Below are 21,553 nucleotides of genomic sequence, written 5' to 3' on the forward strand. Positions count from 1 at the left end.
GGCTCAAAGATCTTTAATTTAATAGTTATTACACCCTCTAACTCTTCATATGTTGGGAGATGTGCTTGTTTAAAATCATATCATATGTTGAATCACTTGAAGTGACCCTCCACAAGGTATCCTTTGATTTGAACTTTTATTTTAAGGTTTCCCTTGGCCAAAAACCTAGGTTTAACACTCCAAAATGAGTTTGTTAAAAATCGAATCTAATCGAAACCAATTACCTGAACTGGAAAGAAGTTATTGGTTTATTAGTAATGGATTATTGATTTAGTAGTTTTGATAATGGTTATGATTTTTTTACATCGGGTCATCAGTTCTAAACAGTTTGAGGTTTTTTCTAACCGGTTAACCAATAACCAAATAGTAAATTAAAAATAAAATAAAATTATACCAATCGAAATATAAAGTCCTTGATTTAGGGTTTAGTTTCATACCTTTTGGATTGTCTCAAACTCTCGGTTATTCTATAAGGTGTCAAGGTTTGATTTTGAGCAATATGCAGTATGTCAACCTATGTGCATGGTTCATTTGGTTGTCGCCTTAATTCCAATAAATGATTTTCAATGATTTTTTTTGTGTGAAAACTTAACGGTTAAACCGATCACGATAAATAATCAATAATCGATAATCAATATATCTTAATAGTTCTATAACAATTCAACACATCTACAAATTGATAACTAATAAGTAGAGCCGATAAACTTCACAACCAAACAAACCTATATGCATCCCTACTCCAACCACATTCATATACTCTATATGTTAACATAATTATCCATTTTGTATTCTTGATCTCCGAGTTTCACACCAATCCGTTGTCATTTGAGTAGTAGCATGTTAAATAACATAGGGGTATTACAATTTAATCCTCTTTTATAGCTATTTTTAAATATCACATTATTTATGGACAAACACTTGATTTGAACAAGAATAATAACCGTTTGAAGACAAATAGAACTTGAGAATTAACAGTTTGAGGCAAAGTGGACCTCCAAAGAATTTGATGGTTTTTGTAGTACCATGCAGCACTCACATAATTGTGTAATCAACAATAGCATTACTGTATATTGTCAATAAAATCATGTCACAAGAGTATTGTCTGAAATTATAAAGACTTGGTTCGTGAGTCGAGACAGTTTAGAATGAAAACAAATAGAAAACGAGAATTTATAACCAACATCAAGAAAATGCAATTTGCATTCTTCTTTCTTTTTTTTCAAATACAACGTAGTTGCAACATAGATTTCATACCACTCTTTGTGTCATGCCCAAGATTACTCGTTAGAAATGCTATATATCTATCTAATTGTCGAGGCTGACAAGATTTTACAGATTTCACGCAGCTTAGCACTCCTTCTATTGAAACTGAAATTATCATATGGATACATGACTTTACTCAAACCTACAATACAAATCGACATGTGAATATCAGGTATCCAGGGTTAGATGTGAATAAATACGATGGATCCTCCACCATGCACGTTCAATTGCCAAACATTTGGAGCAGCAGCTGTGTAGATCAAGTTGTCCCCTAGCTCTCAGTAATCAGTTAATAAGAATATGAGTTGTCAATGTTTTCGTCTTGGCAGGAATATACATGCAGAATGCTAACTCTGCAAGGTAAAAGCACGGGCAGCTCCAGAGCTCCAAAAGCCACTCCATATGAACATCATGGTTACTGCCGAAAATATAACTCTTACTAATCCATCCAATATTGCATTTAACTCACGAAAAATCTTGAAGTGCTAGACTCAGCTCCTGAGCAGACTTGGCAATGGACCCTCCCCTTCTGAATGAACAAATGAATAAGCGAAAATAAATAGAAAGAGCAAATTTAATTGTGTAACATTTGGACCAAAATTGGGTGAAGATGCACCGACGCACCTAGTTAGAGCGGGCAGCCAATTTTTTACTTTTTCAAGCTCAACAAAGCAAAGGTTGTAGCGCTCCATCCTTAGTTATCAATAAGGAAGAAAAACATTCAAATTAGAAAATAGCAAAGCACAGAAATATAAGAAAATATGAGATAGTACCTTTGCTCTGCCTCAATATCAACACCAACTGATGCTGGTGCAGACATTGAAGAATAAATCACTGAACCATATACTTTAACAAGTTTGAGCAGCATAATCAATGAAATGTCTTGATGCCTAAAGAATGTCACCAAAAGCCTAATGAGAATCAGACTACACAATTACAGCACAGACGAAAATAATCAAACTCAAATTTGTACCTATCCAAGTTGCTCTCAAGCAACCCCCCAAGTAGTGGTAGAAGGCATGTGCAAATCTCTAATGTAATCATGTCATTTTTCTCTGTTAAAAAGCTTATTACATCAGCAAGCACCTGTATCATGCATCAGAAGGTCCACATCGTGTTAAAAAGCTTAACTATCAAGGTCGAGAATAGCATAGAAAGGACAGACTTACAGCAGGATCTGCCATCTTCTCCTTACCACATCTTGTTAAAGGGTTATTTTCAAGATCGAGAATAGGGCACAGAAAGAAAGACTTACTGCAGAATCTGCCATCTTCTCCGTTGCATTAAGTGCCCCTTTAATGTCATGTCTTTGCCAGTACTGATAAACAACCTGTGAAAAAAAGAATATGTTAAATGTTTGCTTTAATACAAGTCACATGGTTTTTAATTTTTCACCAGATTTTCTAGATAAGTCTTTCCTAGTCAAATTGGTATCCTATTATATAGGAAACTGTTCGCTTTTGGCTGATTTTCAGGATAGTGAATAGCCAAATAGGATTGCTTTGTTTTCATATATTTACCTACTTACAGTTTGTATGTAAGCTATTCAAATCAGGAGGTGATGATTCAACAAAATGAGCTATTTACGGAAGCATCAATTCTTCTCCTACTATATTTTCTCAATTCCTTTTCGCGAATTTATCTTTGTATTTTCTTGCTTCCCTCATTCTTCAAAAGGTTCATATAATGAATAACAAAGCCACACAACATGACTATTGCTAAAAGACGCTCTGTTTATTAGATTCCTTACCCATTCATACCATGTTTCAGACTTCGATTAGCTCCTAGTAATGTCGTGCAAGTAGTCCTCAGCTAAGAAATAAATTCTAATGTCCATCTTATATCACCTTAAATGTAGCTTTTAAACAATCAATAATGAATGATAGAAGAAAAACTAACTTCCTCTGGTGAATACAATCAGCAGAACTATGCCAAAGTAACCGGAGCTGTATTTAGAACCTACCCTCGAAAAGCGCATCTCAGACATTGTTTTTGAAAAATATTTCAAATTAAAAAAAAAGTAATTTTACGCCACCCCCTACCCCTTACCCCACCTAGGCCATTCCTGTCAAAACAATTTTTTAAGAAGTTGTTTTTGGGAAATATTAAAATTTTCATTTTTTACGCCAACCCCACCCCAGGCCACCCCCATCAAAAAAAAAAAATTTAAAAATTGTTTTTGAAAAATATTTCAAATTTTAAAAAAAATCATTTTTTATGCCCCCCCACCCTGTCAATTTTTTTAAAAAATTGTTTTTGAAAAAGAATTTCCTGGGTCTAAAGTCTGGGTCAGCTGGTCAGGTCCTTGGTCAAATTTCAGGGTCGGATTTTGAAACGGTCATCGGGGTCAAGTCCTAGATCAATTATCGGGGTTGATTTTCGGATTAAAAATTATTTTCCTAAAGAGTATTTTTTAGTCTCAAGCCAAAAATAAAAGGAGTAATTTCCCTAGATAGTCACCCATGTTTGGGAAATTACCTAGGAATATCACTTATGTTTGTTTTAGGACCACAATATCACCCAACTTTACCTCTTTTCCTCAAAGTATACTTGATACAAAAAAAATATTATCTCTCTCCTAATAAGATGCCATGTCACATTATTCTTTTTTTATTATTAACATTTTTTTAATTCCTTTTTTATTATTAACATTTTTAAAAGTCCTTTAAAAACATTATATCCTTTGTAGTTTGAAATGGTTACATTATTACTCTTATGAATTAAAATATCAACAAAAAGGGAGTCCGAAGCTAAAAGGGTCATTTTTTTCCTTCAAAAAACAAAAAGGGCACATCAAAAAAAAATTAACCAAAAGGGAAAAATCCCTCTTGACGGATCGATTTTCTTCTGACAAAAATTGATGCCGTTCCATTAAAAGAAATAAAAATCGCTGCATTTGACAACGATTTTCTCAAAAAAAAAAATCATTATTTCTTCAAAATCGCTGCTATAGCAGCGTTTTTTAAAAAAATAAATTAAAAGCGAAATCGCTGCTATAGCAGTGATTTTTTGTTAAGGAATTAAAAAAAAACATAAAGAACAAGTTTTAAATTACATAAATTTTCGGCAACAGCCATTTTAAAAAAAAACAAGTTTTTTAAAGAAAAAATCGCTGCCGAAGCAGCGATTTTCAGTTTTAATTTTTTTTAAAATTTTCATTTAAATCGCTAAAAGGGCAAAGATTTTTTTAAAAAAAGCTTTTTATGAAAATCGTTGGCTTCAATTTTAATTTTTTTTTAAATTTTTATTAAATTCTCTGCAAGGGTAGGATTTATTTTTTTTTAAATAATTTCTTAAACAAAATCGCTGCTTGCTTTTAATTTTTTTTATATATAAAAACGTTGTTATAGCAGCGATTTTAAAGAAAAAATATTTTTTTGAGAAAATCGGCAGCGATTTTTATTTCTTTTAGCGGAGTGGCGTCAATTTTTGTCAGAACAAAATCGCTCCGTCAGGAGCGATTTTGCCCTTTTGGTTAAATTTTTTTTTGATGTGCCGTTTTTGTTTTTTAAAGAAAAAAAGTTACACTTTTGACTCCGGACTCAACAAAAAGGTGCCATTGCCCATTAGTGCTCATATAAAAACATTATCTCGCTTGAAAAATCTGAGGAAGCCACATATTTTCTTGAAGAATCAGAGGAGCTCATATTTGGATTTGCCGCCTAATCCCCTAGAACTAGGGTAGAAATTTTTGGGCTATGTATTTTTTTTTTTACTAGGTAATATGGGTTGTCTAAATTTTTTTTAAAAAAATGTTAATAATGAAAAAGGAATAATGTGACATGGCATCCTATTGGGAGAGAGATAATGTTTTTTTTGTGTAAGTATATTTTGAGGAAAAAAGGTAAAGTTGAGTGATATTGTGGTCCTAAAACAAACATAAGTGATATTCCAAGGTAATTTCCCAAACATGGGTGACTATCCAGGGAAATTACTCAAATAAAAGATATTTTCTGAAAAATCACCAACCAAACATTAAAAAATATTTTTTAGAAAATATTTAGTTAGGAATCAACTTGTTTTCCAAGAAAACATTTTCCTTCATACCAAACACACCCTTTATCCCTAATATTTTTTATTATTTCTATATTATTTTCCTCCTACTTTTCTCTTTGCTATTTTTTTCTAACATTATTTCTTCTTCTTCTTGGTCTTTCTTTCTACCCTTTTTTCCCTCTTTTTGTTCTTTCTTTTCTTCAATTTTTTTTCTTCTAAATTATTCTCCATTTTTTATTTTTTTCTTTATAAATTATTTGTGGTAAAGAAGTAATATAGTCATTACTACTTATAAATATAATTGAAAAATCATCTCAAATCTTTCATGTGCTTTATAAAAATTATATTCTCTAAAAATTAAAAATAACTTACACATAAATTAACTTATATAATCAATATATATTGAAGTTGAATTAAAATATAAATTAATTTTATTTCGATTTATTTTAGCAATGTATGAGCAAGTAACTATTATTTTCCCTAGCAGCTCCGCACAAAAGACAACTACAACACAGTTGAAATCCCCTTCTTTAAAGGTTTTCTGCGTAAGGCAAACCTCTCTTGCTACAAGCCAAGCAAAACATAGCACCTTAAAAGAAATGGATCTCCATGGCCACTGATCAGTTAAGTGATTATGTCTAATCAGAGTATTATAAGCTGAATTTACAGAATAAGCATTCACTGGTAGTTTTCCATATTAGTGAATCTTCAGTGTCTTTGAACCCTTGGAATGATTCTAAGGTCTTGAATTCAACAGCTCTTTCCAGCTCCCAAGCATGCAGTAGCTTTCTAAAAGTAATGTTCCATCCCTGCACACCTTTTGCTGATTCTGGATTAATATCCGGTAGAGTGGCAATACTAAAGAACTCAAGGAAACCATACCCAAGACAATTATCACACCAAAAAAATAATTTTCCTTCCATTGCCCACTCTTATGTTGATTTTTCCAGCCATGAAAAACCAAAGATATCTAATGGCTTTCCAGACTCCTTGCCATGAGGAATAACAACAACCTTTGAACGCCACTGGTCATCTATTTGCTATGAATGAGACTTCTTCATAAGGCTTTTGTTTCAAGGTTATACCTCAGTAACCACTTCACAAATAAACTTTGGTTATGAGTTTTAAGGTTCTTGATGTCAAGGCCACCATCCTTTTTGCTTTTGATAAGACCATCCCAGTTATTAAAATTGTTCTCTTTTCTTTGTTGTCTTGCCATAAGAAATTCCTCTTGATAGTGTCTATTCTTTTCCTTACCTTGCAGGTAAAGGGAAAAAAGACATGACATATGTAGGAAGGGCATCCAAAACACTGTTGACTAGTATGACCCTACCACCCAGAGAGAGATATTGCCCCTTCCATTTGGCAAGCCTCTTTTCACACCTCTCAATGACACCATTCCAGATCTCCAAGTCTTTACTTTTGCACCTAAAGTTAGGCCCAAATAGACAGTAGGTAGGGATCCTACCTCACAACCTAAAACACCTGCAAGCTCTTGGATGTTGCCCATTACATTGACCGGAAATAAACTGCTGTTATGCCAGTTGACTTGAAGTCTTCAGACTACTTCAAAATCACCAGTATTGTCATGTCCTCGGTAAGTTGCAGGTGTGCCATTTCTTGTCTAATCACCTCTCCCCACCCCAGTACTTCTTTGGCCTACCTCTACCTCTACTCAGACCCACCATGGTCAACCTCTCACACCTCCTCACTGGGGAAAAAGCATAGAGGGAACGCTGACACTTCTAGGTTGCCCAGGTACAATGCTACAAACTAGAAAGACAATTCTCATTGACCAGTAATGGGGTTCTTACCTTTCCAAAGTTCAGATCAATAAAGGGATTAATTGAAGACATACCAGTCAATCAATCAAATATTCCACAATCCCAAACTAGTTGGGGAAAGGGATTTCAGTGAGGGTCTACCTTTTCTGGAAAGAGAGTGGTTAAAAGAGTGATTCAAGTATAATAATGAAATAGACATCCAAATAAATTTGCAGTAGACATAACAATGATGTCTACATTAGCGAAGAGTTTGTTAAAGGCCTCTTAAACTAGTTTCATCGCATGAGAAGATTTCTGAGCAGACCTGTTTGAATTTTTATTGAGCATTCTTGCAATTGAACTTGTTTCTACTTCACTATTTCTGAGAAAATTTAGATGTTCAAAACAAGGACTGCTGTAAGTCAATGACCGAATAACCTTATCCATTAATCCTCCAAAGCCCGTTATCAAGGACAACTTTCTACTTCTTTCCAAATTGTAAGTCGCAAATTAGCACAAGCAAAGACTAAAAATCATCGCACAAAGAGTGTACTTACATTCACATCACAAATCAGAGCATCTAAATAACGTCATTAGGAAGTCATTTTGCATCTGTTATACTATTAGTTACCTCTAATTTGGCCAAACGAGATTGCATTGAGCCAACAAATTGGTCATGTTGTTCCATCAAGTCAGTGATGGCATCCTCATCTGTAGCAGAAACTGTTACACTTCCCGCTGATGAAGGATGCCCTCTCTTTTTTTCCATACAATCAAAAAAGAGCGAAAGATGAGTTAAAATCTGTATTAGGATAGTGATACAGAATTATACAGAACTTCACATTAATGGAGAGGAAAATAACACAAAACTTGTTATATAACTTCGCATCAACAGGTGTCTATCCTAATTGAAAATTTTAAAATAAACTAAATCATCATGTACATAATGTGGAAGACTTTCAAAGAACTAGCAGTTCATTTGGGGATTTACAAATTGTGACCTTACGTTTTGTTTACATAGCCATTGAAAGGCTCGTCTATCTAGAAAGTCTTGTAGTGACAACAGTGACTTTTGTTTAATAAAGTGGCAGTACATTATATACTCTTCCTTGGGTCATAGATTCTGTAGGTTATAACAGAAGAAAGGACAATACGGCAAGTCATCTTAACACATGTGCTTGAATGATTAACAAGGGGTTGATATTTTTACCATGTTTTTCTCCAAGTTATTTTTCCTTCTACTTTTCACGTGTTTTAAGCCTATATTGGAATGTTCAGAATACTCTACAATTCTTTTCTTCTTGTACTAAATTTATCAGAAAATGTACATTACTGTTTACTTGTACTGATTTTTAAATTGTAGCATCGCACAAACTTACTATCCTCCATCTCAATTTTTATGTCATACTTCTATTTTTAGTCTGTTTTCAAAAAGAAGATCAGTTTTCTATATTTAGTAAGTCTCTAGTTCCAACATAAAGGAAAATAGCATGTTTAGACCAAATGATTCAAAGGGTACTTTCGGTACATTATACATACCTTTGGTTTAAGACAAGATTCAATAGTCTCCTTTACCTTCTTAAATTTTGTGTCCCAATCAAACTAAGACGCTTAAAATGGAACAGAGGTAGTTTAGTTTAATGCATGTTGCTAAAGAAATTAGAAACTAGTATAGTGGTACCTAATGAAGGTAGAATTAATAACATTTCTTTGGCCAAATACATATAGCCCCTAAAAGTTGGAACCACATGTTAGTTAGATACCTCAATTTTAGTAACAACCAGATAGACACCTTAACTTGTCAAGAATGTGTTCCGTGGATACACAGCTTATATGGAAATTTGCATGTTCCACCTCCCGGTTTGAGCGTCTATATTGACTAAAGGGAAAAGGGTCTGATATGCCCCCTCAACTTTGCCATTTAGAGTTGATATACCCCTCGTTACAAAAATGACTCACACATGCCCATATCGCCATAAAATTGGCTCACATATACCCCTTACCGTTACAAGAGTGGCTCACATATACCCCTACCGTTACAAAAGTGATAAAATTAATTTTTATTTTTTTTTATTTTTAATATTCAAAAAAAATCATGTATTTGATCTTTCAAAACATAAATTATTTGTTGACTCCTTTGATTATTATTATTTGAGTTTCTTATTCTTCTTTCATTTTTTCTTTCATTCTTTAGTGTAAAAATAAGAAATAAAAAGGAAGAAGTATGAATGAAAAAAAAGAGAAAATGTAAAACTATTTTTTTGCGGCTTTACTGTAATTTAGTTTTTATATCTGTATAAAAAAACATTGGGGTGTCTATAATAAATTTAAGGGAAAAGGGTCAAAAATACCCCTCAACTTTGTTTTATTGGTTGACTATACCCTTACCATTAAAACGAAGTTATTTTTACCCCTACCGTTACTAATTTCATCATTTGTACCCCTCAATTGACGGAAACCCCTAAATCAACCCAAATTAACCGATTTCAATTGAAATTACCCAATTATCTATTTTAACCCAAACCCAACCCAACTAACTTAACTCAAACCTATTTCACCTCCATCTCAAAACACCATCATCTTCTCCCAAAACCCATCTCCTATGAGAACCCAAATCGGCAAGAACTCAATGGATTGTAGACAAGTTGTGCTCTTTCCTCTAGAGTTACATATTTATGTTAGTTAGCAATTTAGAATTTTCAAAGTGAGGGGATATGATCAGTTGGGTATGGTGAACCCCTTGGAAGCATGTCTGCGTATGTAATTGCAAAGGCTTATGACGACTTAACATTGGGAGTTGTAATTTGTCTATTTCCACAGTTCAAGAGTCCAATTTAACTTGCATTTTTTGCAGGCGTAATTATGAGGCCTGAATTTATTTATGATATGCGTCGTGTTGAGAGAGTGAAATTGCCTCTAGGTATACTTGGTTACTGTTGGGTGTATCTTCTTCATCTCTCATTCTGCTAGAGTAGGAAAATTGAATCGACAAGCTGATGAATCCACAAGAATATATGTTGTTGCAAACGTATGAAGTTTTTATGGAGCAAAGAGATGAAAATATTTTTTTTATTCAGGGAGGAAGAAGATGAAGAAGAAATTGATTTTGGAATTTAATTTGTCATGGTTTTTGTTTTGTGGGTTGGATTCGAATTTGGGTCAAAAAAATAAAATCGGGTAATTTCAATTGAAATTGAATATTGTGGTCAATTTGGGGCTTTCCATCCAATTGAGGGGTACAAATGATGAAATTAATAAGAAAATAAGTGAAAAGAATAAATTTGACCACCCTCTCCTATGTGGTTTGCGAGCTATTGCATAGGAGCGGGGGTTTTACCCTGTGCGCACCCAAAGGGTAGCGGCTGCGGATTTCCCTTGTCATCAAAAAAAAAAAAAGAATAAATTTGACCACCAAAATAATAAATTCAAATTAGCCGTTTAATTAAAATAGTTTTAAAAAAAATAACGTGTGAGAATGATCAAATATATACCTACATGGATTATTATTTTTTAATTAAAATTAATTTTTTCACTTAGTGGAAAAGTATACACGAGTCATTTGTGTACCAATAGGGATATATATGAGCTACTTTCATAACGAGGGTATATCAACTCTAAATGATAAGGTTGAGGGCTATATAAGACCCTTTTCCCTTTGACTAAATATCAGAAAGCTCATCTTTGCACCTTCTTTCTGCTCTCTCTACTTCTCTTCACTTCTTTTTCCAACCAAAAACTCCATAAACAAAGTTGCCACAACTCGGTGAACGTGAAAGAAGATAATGAAGAAATATTCCTCTATTAAATCAATCAACTTAAAGTATATGAAGAGCAGCATTATGTATTGAACCAATGAGACCTAATAGGATCTCCTCACTTTTCACAATGTATAGCCATTATCTACCACCTTTGGAGTCTAGTGAAGCTTCTATTGTTTACTGCTCAAAAAGCATAATTGGAAAGTTCCCCATTGTGATCTTAAGAAAAAATACTTTATTTTTGTTAAATCTTTAACTAATATTTCTACTTCTGATCGACTACATTGATCCATCCTTGCTTTAAACATCTATCTTTTCAGAAACAGTGGCATTGTAGCCCCCAAGGCCTAGCTCAAGTGGCAAAAGGTGGAGGATTTGTGGCTTAGGTCGCAGGTTCAAGCCCCACACCATGCAAAGCGAAGCCCGGTATTTAAGTGGAGAAGGGTAGAGGGGCGGGCCCATTATCCACCGAGTTTAGAAGGCTGTGATTGGTCCAAAGGGCGGGTCACAGACAGATTTCTCGGTTATAAAAAAAAAAACAGTGGCATTGTATGTGAAAGTTGCTGATTTCTGTTCCCTGCTAATCTAGTAGAAACATTCGCTTCAGATCTCAGACTTATCTAGTAAGGACTGAGGAGCTCTGCTTTTCTTTTTGATGAGCTAAAGCCTTGATTTTTTTTCTTTTTTTTGCCGTGATAGTTTGGTTTGAATTTTAGTGTTCACGCTTTCTTTAATTTCAGTGAAGGACCAAAATTGTTTTTCTTTTGGGTACCGAAAGACCTATTTTAGGTACTATAAATGGGCTCACCTTTTTCAACCAAATATAATTACTCCACGTGTTTTTAGTAAACGTAGGGGTAGGGTCTGCCTACACACCACCCTCCCCAAACTTCACTTGAAGGACTATACTGGGTATATTGTTGTTCTTCTTCTTTTAGAAAACATGGAAGCACATCATCATTTACAATATCAACATGCATGAATATTATATATAGATGACACAAACAATATACAAGCATACATATGTGTGTCTGCCTGCACGCGCGCGCGAAAGAGAGAGAGAGAGAGAGAGCTCTTAAGTCTTAACATAGTATTAAAAGATATGTAGAACTAAAGAAGAAATCTCAGATTAGATTAATACCGAACTGATTGGAAGCATATTCAGAGCCGGTACTGTCCCAACAACATTGCTGGGAGCAAGACACTCTTGATATTGAATCCTCTCTCTCTTCTCCCAATTTGCAACAATAGACCGTGTCCTTGCTAATTAACAAAAATGTTGCATTACGTAACTTTTATAGGAATATGCAGACAGACTCAAGATTAAAGTTAAAATTGTACCTCTTCTTTGACCTTCCATGGGATTAACACTCCTAACAACATTTCCACATGCTTCATCTGGAACAAATTGCAAGGTTTAATAAATTGCATCTACTCCATGTTATCAAGAAAAGAAATAAAGAACAAAGAAATTTCATCTGTTAATACAACAGCAACAACAACAAAGCTTTGATCTCATCCTAGTTTGGTCAACAATACAAATCCCTATATTCATTCCGCTCCACTTCAGTCCACGGCTCCATTTTGATCCAATAGGTAAAAGGTCCAATAAACAATGACCTTCCAAAGAAATTTTACAAAAACAAGAAAGCAGTAAAGTGCAAACAAAATCGCTGAAAAAAATAAATAAAGAAATCATAGAAGAGAAGTAACTTCTCCTTCTACTGCAATGATGGTGGAGGGGACCAAAACAGAAGGCAAACAGAGAAACTAATCCAAACACCATATTTGTTCTAGGAGATGAGTAAACATAGACTAGAGCAATGAAAAATGTCAATCAGTTTAAGACAAGGCAGACTTAACATAAAAGCACAAGGCAGAATGAACATTGTTCAGTGACAAATATATATACACACGGGTGTATAAATCAATGGAAGATGCAGGATACTATAGCTGGGGCCAAACATTCTACATGGAAGGTAAAAAGAGTCGATAAAATTTGAAGGGTGAAATGCATGTTACAAAAAAGTCAATGGGCTGTCCTGTATTCAACCATAACTTGTGATATATATGTTTACTAGCAGCAATATTGTTATTCATTTATTGTACTAGTGAAAGAGTCTGATTGGTATGCATTTCAAGGAAATCCTATACAAGTCCTACCACTCAAAGGTTAATAAACATCAGATGGCAACAGAAAGAAAGAAATGAGAAGGGAAAACAAAACATTATCTCACACAAATTTCATGCAAAATTTTTTTGAAGGTTCTAAGATCTAATATGATATATGGGCACATAGCACCCAAGGGTGTGGGCCTAGTGGCTAATGAAGGAGGGGGCCTTGAGCTCTTGGGTTCGAATCCCAACGGAGGCAAAAAAAATACTAAGTGGTTTCTTCCCATCTATCTTAAACTTTGGAGGACAGGTTTTACCCGAAATCTGTGCTGGTGGAGGTAGCAGTGCCCAGTGGAATTAGTTGAGGTATGTGTAAGCTGGCCCGGACACCACTGTCATATATATACACACACACACTATTGCATTCACCAGAGTTGCTCAAGATAAATGATACTTCATAGAACAAACATAGCAGACAACAAAAGGATAGAAGAAAGTAGTCACCAGATATCAGCATTTGTGAAAAGAAAATGACTGACAAATTAATACGCACAATTTTCATTTTGGTTTCTGGAAAGTAACTCAGGTGCTGAATGCACTTCAGGTTTTGTTGAGACAAGACTATTGTCATCCTTCACATTCCTCTCAGTTGCTGCAGTTCCAAGTATTGAGCATTTAACTGAAGGGAAAATATTCTTGTCTGCTATACTGCCGAATTCAATAGCATTAGGGACTTCAATGTCAGACTGTGACACAGCATTTGACCTCCCAAGGTCTTCCTTGAGAGTTGGAAACTTCCGTAAATCAGAGACTTTTGTCTGCAATGACTGCTGCATTGCCCTTGTTGCGATTCCTTCTTTCCTGGATTCAGATGCTTGCTCCATTCTATCATTATTTCTAGGAACGATAACAGGTATGATCTCTGACCTATTGATAATGGAAGAATTCGCTGTTGAATGGGCTTTAGCTGAATTCCTCTTCAGAACAGTTGTATTTGGAACTGCTGTTGTATTAATTGGAGCTGCTTTCGAGCCAACACTCAGATTTATTCTTTGAGGAGTGCCAGGTGCATTTGCAGTAGCTTCATTGAGAAGATAAATAAAGACTGTCAGAATTTTCTGTGAGCCAAACTTAGATGAAAGAAGTAAGCAAAAATGCTATCAAAATGGGAGGAAAGAAACAACCTTGAGACAGGGTACCAAGCTAACATATTAACAGGAATGGAAAAGGAAAAAAAAGGAAGAATAGCATACTAGTAAGAGCCCTAGAATCCCTTTGATCCAAGTTTTGTGAAACTGAAAGTCTTCCAAAAGATTTGGTCTCTTTAACAGGATCAGAATTTTGAGAAATTGAGAGTCTACCCAAATTGGCTTTGCTAGCATCCTCGGCCAGATTGGATAAATTCACACTCGAATTCGATTTTACATCAGAATGACCATTCAATCGAGTAGTAATACCCATTGCATATGGTTCAAGACGCTGCATGATAAAAGCATGATACATATATAATAAACCTAACTTGAGAATCAAAACATGAAGTATATCATCCAACATAACTCCAACCAAAAGAAAAGACTTTTTACCGAAATATCCACAACCCACACTCCAACACAACTTTGATTGTAAGAGCAGCCAAGGAGTTTCCCTTCGTGAATATTAAGATCCGACAATCGAGACCATCCAACATCTACCGTATCATGACATTTAATTGGTTCCCACGAGCAAACCTACAAAAGGAAAAAATTTAAAGGAAAAACACATATGTGACAATTCATGGAACAACTATTTCTCAAGGAATGGCAAATAACCAAGGCTACCTTCAAACTCTCATGCAAACCACAGAGAAGGGTTCTTCCATCGGGATTGAAGGTCATACAGCGCACCCCAGATGTCTAGAATTGAGATAAGCAAATAGTTAAAATTTTTACAATATCAAGACATTTCCAAGAAACATTCAGCAGCGATATTGTATCGAATATGAGAACTGAGATCAAAAAGAGATGCAAAGACGATGAAATTACTAACCTCAGGTCCAGATGAACCTATGAGTTCAAAAGTTTCAAGGTCCCAGAATTTTACAGTTCTGTCAGCAGAACCTGGTGAAGATAAAGAACAAGAAAAAAAATGAGCAGCTGATTACTATGATGATGATGATCAGAGATTAATGCAACATCCAACTCTGAAGACCTCTTTTTTATTCATTTGATCCTCCCACCACCACCATCCCACAATCCTACTTTCATGGGGTTATCAGCATTACCATGCAAACTTCAACTAGATAGAACCTTTTAGTTTCTAGAAAGTAGAAACTTCATGCATTGCCCACATTTCCCTGTTTCCATTCCCTCTTGTCTGAACAGTCATTTCAAACATGAAAAAAAAGCATCCAAGCAAAACTCAGTATGAACTAGTTACATGGAAAGATTTACGCATCATGATCTAGTGAGTTCTTAGTCCATTTTACATGAAACTCTGCAAAACAAAACCAAAAAAAAAAACAGAATCTCTAGTTTCCATAATACTCCCTCTTTCTCAAAAATTTTGCAAGATTTGACTTTCAATGGCCAGATTGGGCTTCGGTTAAAGCCATTTGTAGACTACACTTCAATATATTTTACAATCACACATTATTAATTAAAAATAAAAATAAACCACATGAAAAATATTATCATGGGAGAGCTTAGAATTTTCTGAACCTTTATATATATTTTTTTAAAAAAACCATTTAACTGAAGTTCAATTTTACTTCTGAAAAGTTAGCATGGATGATTTTTGGATTGGAGGGAGTATTCTACAGATATGATTGGTGAGGAAGGTCATTTTTTCTTAGATCATTGAGAGATGAAAAACTTCATTGTTAAAAAATTTAAAGGAAGATAAAAAAAGCTTCAAATTGAAAAAATATTTAAAGCACTAAGAGCTGGCAGGCATAAGTAGTCAAATCTACAAGTCCATAAAAATCTGTATACACTCGCTGCTTTTCAATTTAAATATGCAGTTATCTTATGAGGTAACACAACCTACAGCATTAGGAAAGAGTTAGACTGCCAACAAGTTCCAAGTTTTACACAGGACACATAGCACGCATTAAAGATCTAGTTGAATGCAATTAAAGTTACTGGAGCCAGCACAACAATATAAGACCGGCATTTTGAATATCAGATTAACCCTTGTGAGAAAAGAGACAATGTAACACTGTGTCGCAGCTTTTAATCACACCTGTTGCAAGTAGAAACTCATGGGGGTGAAAGTCTATGCACTGAATCTGCCCTTCATGACATTTGAAATCGTGTAAAAGCTTTCCTGCAGTCAAATCCCAAAGCTGCCACAAAATAGAACTGGTATCAAAAAATTATAATAATGAAAAAAATGCTCAAAACTTCATGCATCTACTTGATATAATGTCCACCACTAAAAATCATACAAGAAGACTAAATGCACATGAACGGAACTACTAAAAATCCTGAATCAGTTGTTACTGATATGGACATGGCTATTTGTTTTCCTTTTTCCTTATTTTGACATGTAAATGGGTAGAGGTGATTAGACAGGTCATGGTATAGCTTCAGCTTACCAAGGACATGACCTTAGATAGGAGATTATGATAATAATGAAAAAAATGCTCAAACTTCATGCATCTACTTGATATAATGTCCACCACTAAAAATCATACAAGAAGACTAAATGCACATGAACGGAACTACTAAAAATCCTGAATCGGTTATTACTGATATGGACATGGCTATTTGTTTTTCTTTTTCCTTATTTTGACATGTAAATGGGTAGAGGTGATTAGACAGGTCATGGTATAGCTTCAGCTTACCAAGGACATGACCTTAGATAGGAGATTATGAAGGACACAGATTTAGGTAAAAGGTTAGCAGGTACTTGAGTGTTGTCTAACTTATCCTTCCATACCAGTAGTTGTAGTATTACTCTTGTAGGTTCTTATTCCTTCAATTTCTGCTACTATTTCTTGTTCCTTGTAATTCGATTATCGTATTATTTTGTTGTAATTATTGTTCTTTTCTCAGTATGCTTTGTTTAGTATTTTGTCTTGGTTTCTTCACTCATGTTATTTTTTAGAGCCGAGGGTCTATCGGAAATAGCCTCTCTACCTCCCAAGTCCAAGGTAGGAGTAAGGTTTGTGTACACACTACCCTCCCCAAACCCCACTTATGGGATTACACCGCGTATGTAGTTGTTGTTAACATGGAAATGGGTAAATACAAAGATTAACAAAAAATTATGTTTTATCATCCATTCACTCATTAAGTTAGCAATAGACCTATCTATCGCAATTAGGGGCGGACCTACCCTTACCCAAGGGGTGTCAAGCGACACCCCTTGGCCGAAAAATTACATTGTATATAGAGGTCAAATTTTGATTCAATAACCATATATATACAAGTATTGACACCTCTTGACACAAGTTAAAGGTTTAATCTAGTGGTTAAGGTGTTGCGAAAATTCCTTGAGGTCGTGTGTTCTAGTCCTACTATCCTCATAATTATATTTTTTACTATAACTATTGACACCCCTTAATGACAATCCTGGGTCCGCAACCGATCGCAAAATAGTCTCAATAGGATGCAACAAGGTTTAAGTCAACAAACATAGGGTGAATGGTTCATCAAGTTAGATTATGTTGATAATGGTTAGTGAGTTGCTTTGAATTCTTTTTTTCTTTTCTTTGAAACTGATAATGTTGTATTCCTCAGCAATAAGGATATGTTGGTCACCTTCAAAAAGGAACAAAAAAGAGGTAAAGAAAAGGAAAACCTACAGAGATCCTAATAAATCTACAAGTTGTTCCATATCCTCTATACATTGTTTTTTTTTATAACCAAGAAATCCGTCAGTGACCCGCCCTTTGGACTAATCACAGCCTTCTAAACTCGGTGGATAATGGGCCCGCCCCTCTACCCTTCTCCACTTAAATACCGGGCTTCGCTTTGCATGGTGTGGGGCTTCACCTCTATACATTGTTATTTACACCAAAAATAAAAAGATACAATACAATTCCACTTTACTTTGGGAATAGAACTGGATCTATCTTCAAAACATCTGTTATTTCTCTCTCTCCACATGGTCTACCAAATGCAAGATGGTATTATCCTCTACTTTGAATTTTATGGAGTAGGCATATTCTAAAAACTTCAGCGCTTTGAAAGCGACATACCCAATATAGAAGGCAGTTCAACATGGAATATTTCATCAAGCTCTTTAATTGAATAAATTATTGAATACATGGAATATATTAGTGTGGAATCTGACCTTGACAGTATTGTCTTCCCCACCAGATACAACCCATCGGCCATCTGGAGTGAATCTGATGGCATTGACACCTCTGCTGTGACCTTTGTATGTGTGGATACACCCTTTGCGTCTGATATCCCAAATCTTTAGGTTTGTATCAAGAGACCCAGATGCAAAAAATTCACCAAAGGGATGAAAGTCCAATGATATACAGTTGGATCGGTGTCCAGTGAGTGTGCGAACAACTGAGGAAATGTGTGTGAGAGAGAGATTAATATATTCCATTTTAAAAAACAGAAAATGATTTGAACTCCCCAATGAAAAGTATTATAACAGGCATACTCTTGGCCTCCTCTAAATCCCAAAGCTTGATAGTACCACTTGCCGCTCCAGCAGCTACCAATACCTCTGAAGAATCAAAGCTAACTGAATCAATTCCGCTTGAATGACCTGACAAGCTCTACACAAATACACGGAGAAGATCATCTGTAAATACGAAGTACACAGCCACCAACGAAATAAAGAAACAACAAAATGGACAACATCCAACTAGAGGCCTCGATTACGGAAAATGTCCCATTATGCCCGTCCAGAAAAGGAAAAGACTGAACAACTTAGGGTGTGTTTGGTATGGAGGAAAATGTTTTCAATGGAATATTTTCTTGGAAAACAAGTGTACTTCTTACTTATTTTCTAATGTTTGGTAGGTAAGCAAAAAAATATTATCTCAAGAGTATTTATATGTTATCTAGCAAAACACTATGGGGGTGGGATGTGGTGGGGAGTGGGGGTGAGTGGGTGGTGAGGATTGGGATGGTCAAGGGAAGGGGGAGGGCGTGGGGGTGAGAGGTGGGTGGGTGAGGAAGAGATAATGAACTTGCAATGTCACTTGTGTAACTTGTTTTTCCTACTTGATTAAGGAAGCCATTTTCCTCATTTTTAAGGAACTTATTCCTAGAGAAAATATTTTGACCAACCAAACATGGAAAAATTGGAAAACATTTTTGAAAAGTATTTTCCTCCATACCAAACACGCCCTTAAACAGAGCAGATTCTTAAGTTAAGCCTTCTAACTCAAAAGCTTCTCCTTTTTTTCAAACTGAAAAGATTTTTATTTCAGTGCGGGTATAAACTAAAAGATGAAATGAAATAACAACAAAAGAAGATAAGAGAGAAACTAACCAAGATGGCATTGGGCTTGCCAATGGCCCAAAGGTTAACCTTGTGATCTTCTCCCCCAGTTAGAAGAACCCTGGATGACTTCCTTCCAATCTTCAAGCAGTTCACGCTTAAAGAATGAGCTACGAATTCCTCTGTGACAGTATTGTCAAGGTTTTCTAAAATTTGGTTCAAGTCCTCTACTTTTACCTTTTTTACCCAAAAGGAAGTAACTCAAAACATTAATACCCTAATCAACTGACTATTAAGATCCACAAGAAGAATAAAACTATTCCTATTCTCTATCCACTAGATAGAAGCAAATTCCAAGGTAAGTCTCCACATTTTCCAGCAAAGCAAACAACAAACTAAGAAATACCATTCACTTACTTAGGATCAATACACATTATAGCAGCAATGGAAAAACAATACATAAAGCGAAAAAACAGAAAAACAAAGGAAAAGGATACGTAACTTATAAGCACGCTTAGTAGTTGTCATGGAGACAAGTCAAAATCCAGTTCGGGAATGGAAATGTCTACGGTAGAAAACCCTAGTACAGACGAGAAATAATGGCAGGGCTGTCGTCATACTAGTGAATCTGAGAGCGATAAACGCTCAAGATCTCGATGAACCTCCTCCACATTTTCGCAACAACAATTACTACTAGTACTGCAGGAAAAAGGGCTTCTCAATCACATTCCTCTACTCAAAATGCTTCGCTACAGAACCATTTCTCCCATTCGAAGCGTGCAAATGTGACAGTTGTTTAATCGTTCTTAGGTTTGAAATGAGAGTTGCAACAAACGAATTGGTTTAGCAATAATGGTTCTCCATTGCTCTACTCAATTGTAGCTCCAACACGTTCTGATAGCTTCCTCTTCTCAGCCTGAATAACGATGGCCAAATACAAAGAGAAAAAATGGCGTTTTCAAGATCCCCTTTCACCATCGCAGGGAGACAACAATAATAGTAATGTTTAATCTAAAATTTTTGAAAAATGTTTAAATTTTTAAACTCAAAAAAATAAATTAATAATAATAACTCCAATGTTTCTGAAGCCAGTTTAACTCACAAACCACACTTTTGAGTCATTTTTGTAAACATATTTGGTTAGTCATTGACTCATTGTACTATGACTGAATATGTACTTGGATATTGTAATATTTGGTTAGACATATTATTTGGGGAAAATTTTCGCAAATAGTCATTATAAATTTAGTTACTTTATGTTTTTATAGCTATATTTGCATATTTATGAGATATAGCTATAGTTTAAGATGCATCATTTGTATAATTCGTGGGTGAGTTTGTATAATTCAGTTATTTTTGTATAAACTCGAAATAACGAATTTGTACAAAGACAAACATCTGAACCTTGAACCATTATACAAATTATATTATACAAAATTACATTATAATTATATTATACAATTTCTGAATTATACAACCGTGTGAATTATACAAAATTAAAAAATCGAGTCGCATAATTATAGCTAGAAGTAGGTCAGGATTGTAATTAAGGCAAGATATAGCTATGTTAACTAATTAACTAGTATGTATTTATTTATCCGCGTAATTTTTCCTATTTAGAATCCACTCCATCATAAAAATAATTCATCTTTTTTTAAAATAATTATTTCATTTGGTGGTACATATCATTCTCTTCTGGAGACTTAAATAACTTTTCAAATAGATTAGATAGCAATGATTATTCAAGATTTTATTAAGAAATGTGAACTATAGTTATCTTTAAAAGAAATATAAATTATAGTTATCTAAAATGGAATGTGAACTAATTTTATATATTGTTGAGTATTCAAATGAATGATATATATTTCAAAGTTACAAGTAGATTTCTCTAATTCAGTTAAACATTCACATTAGTTGGCTATTTTGAAAATCTAACTTATGTTGTAAAACTTAAAGAACAATATAAAGAAGAAGACAATAAGAATATAAGACAAGAGGAGCAATATAAGATAACTTTCTTTCTTTCAAGTGTTCACCAAATCTTCAAGTGTATACAATATGAACTCTTATGCCTCTATTTATAGTGTATCATAGAGGCATACAAAAGATTAGTCAGAAACATGAATATAATGGGAGAGGTTATGGAAGTGAAAGGTTACAAGAATAATGGTTATATAGGTGAAGGTTATGGAGGTTATGGTTATCTTCATAATGGAGGAAAGTAATGGAGATAATGGATGAGAGTAACTTCTTGGTGTAGTGGACATC

General features: G+C 34.6%; 2 protein-coding genes across 3 annotated transcripts in view; one reads left to right on the plus strand and one right to left on the minus strand.

The window, feature by feature from the left end:
- Positions 1 to 21,553, plus strand: part of LOC125846977 (40S ribosomal protein S28) — a 269,249-nt gene that overhangs the window by 212,839 nt on the left and 34,857 nt on the right. The gene's annotated exons all lie outside the window — the stretch shown is intronic.
- Positions 1,357 to 20,303, minus strand: LOC125846950 (katanin p80 WD40 repeat-containing subunit B1 homolog KTN80.4-like). 2 transcript variants are annotated; one of them, XM_049526661.1, is made up of 18 exons: positions 19,783 to 20,303; positions 19,337 to 19,467; positions 18,497 to 18,614; positions 18,173 to 18,399; positions 16,115 to 16,217; positions 14,921 to 14,991; positions 14,713 to 14,787; positions 14,479 to 14,622; positions 14,149 to 14,374; positions 13,449 to 13,976; positions 12,122 to 12,178; positions 11,922 to 12,043; positions 7,654 to 7,779; positions 2,519 to 2,593; positions 2,237 to 2,349; positions 2,037 to 2,153; positions 1,888 to 1,956; positions 1,357 to 1,789 (listed from the first exon to the last, which is right to left on the minus strand). In XM_049526661.1, the coding sequence occupies exons 1-18, from the start codon at positions 19,811 to 19,813 to the stop codon at positions 1,729 to 1,731; spliced, it is 2,394 nt and encodes a 797-aa protein (XP_049382618.1). In that variant the 5' UTR covers positions 19,814 to 20,303; the 3' UTR covers positions 1,357 to 1,728. The 2 variants fall into 2 exon arrangements, with proteins under 2 accessions (XP_049382618.1, XP_049382617.1); XM_049526660.1 differs by having other exon boundaries at positions 1,357 to 1,792; positions 19,783 to 20,302.

This window comes from Solanum stenotomum, chromosome 12 (assembly GCF_019186545.1).
Source record: "Solanum stenotomum isolate F172 chromosome 12, ASM1918654v1, whole genome shotgun sequence".
NCBI classification, from domain to species: Eukaryota; Viridiplantae; Streptophyta; class Magnoliopsida; order Solanales; family Solanaceae; genus Solanum; species Solanum stenotomum.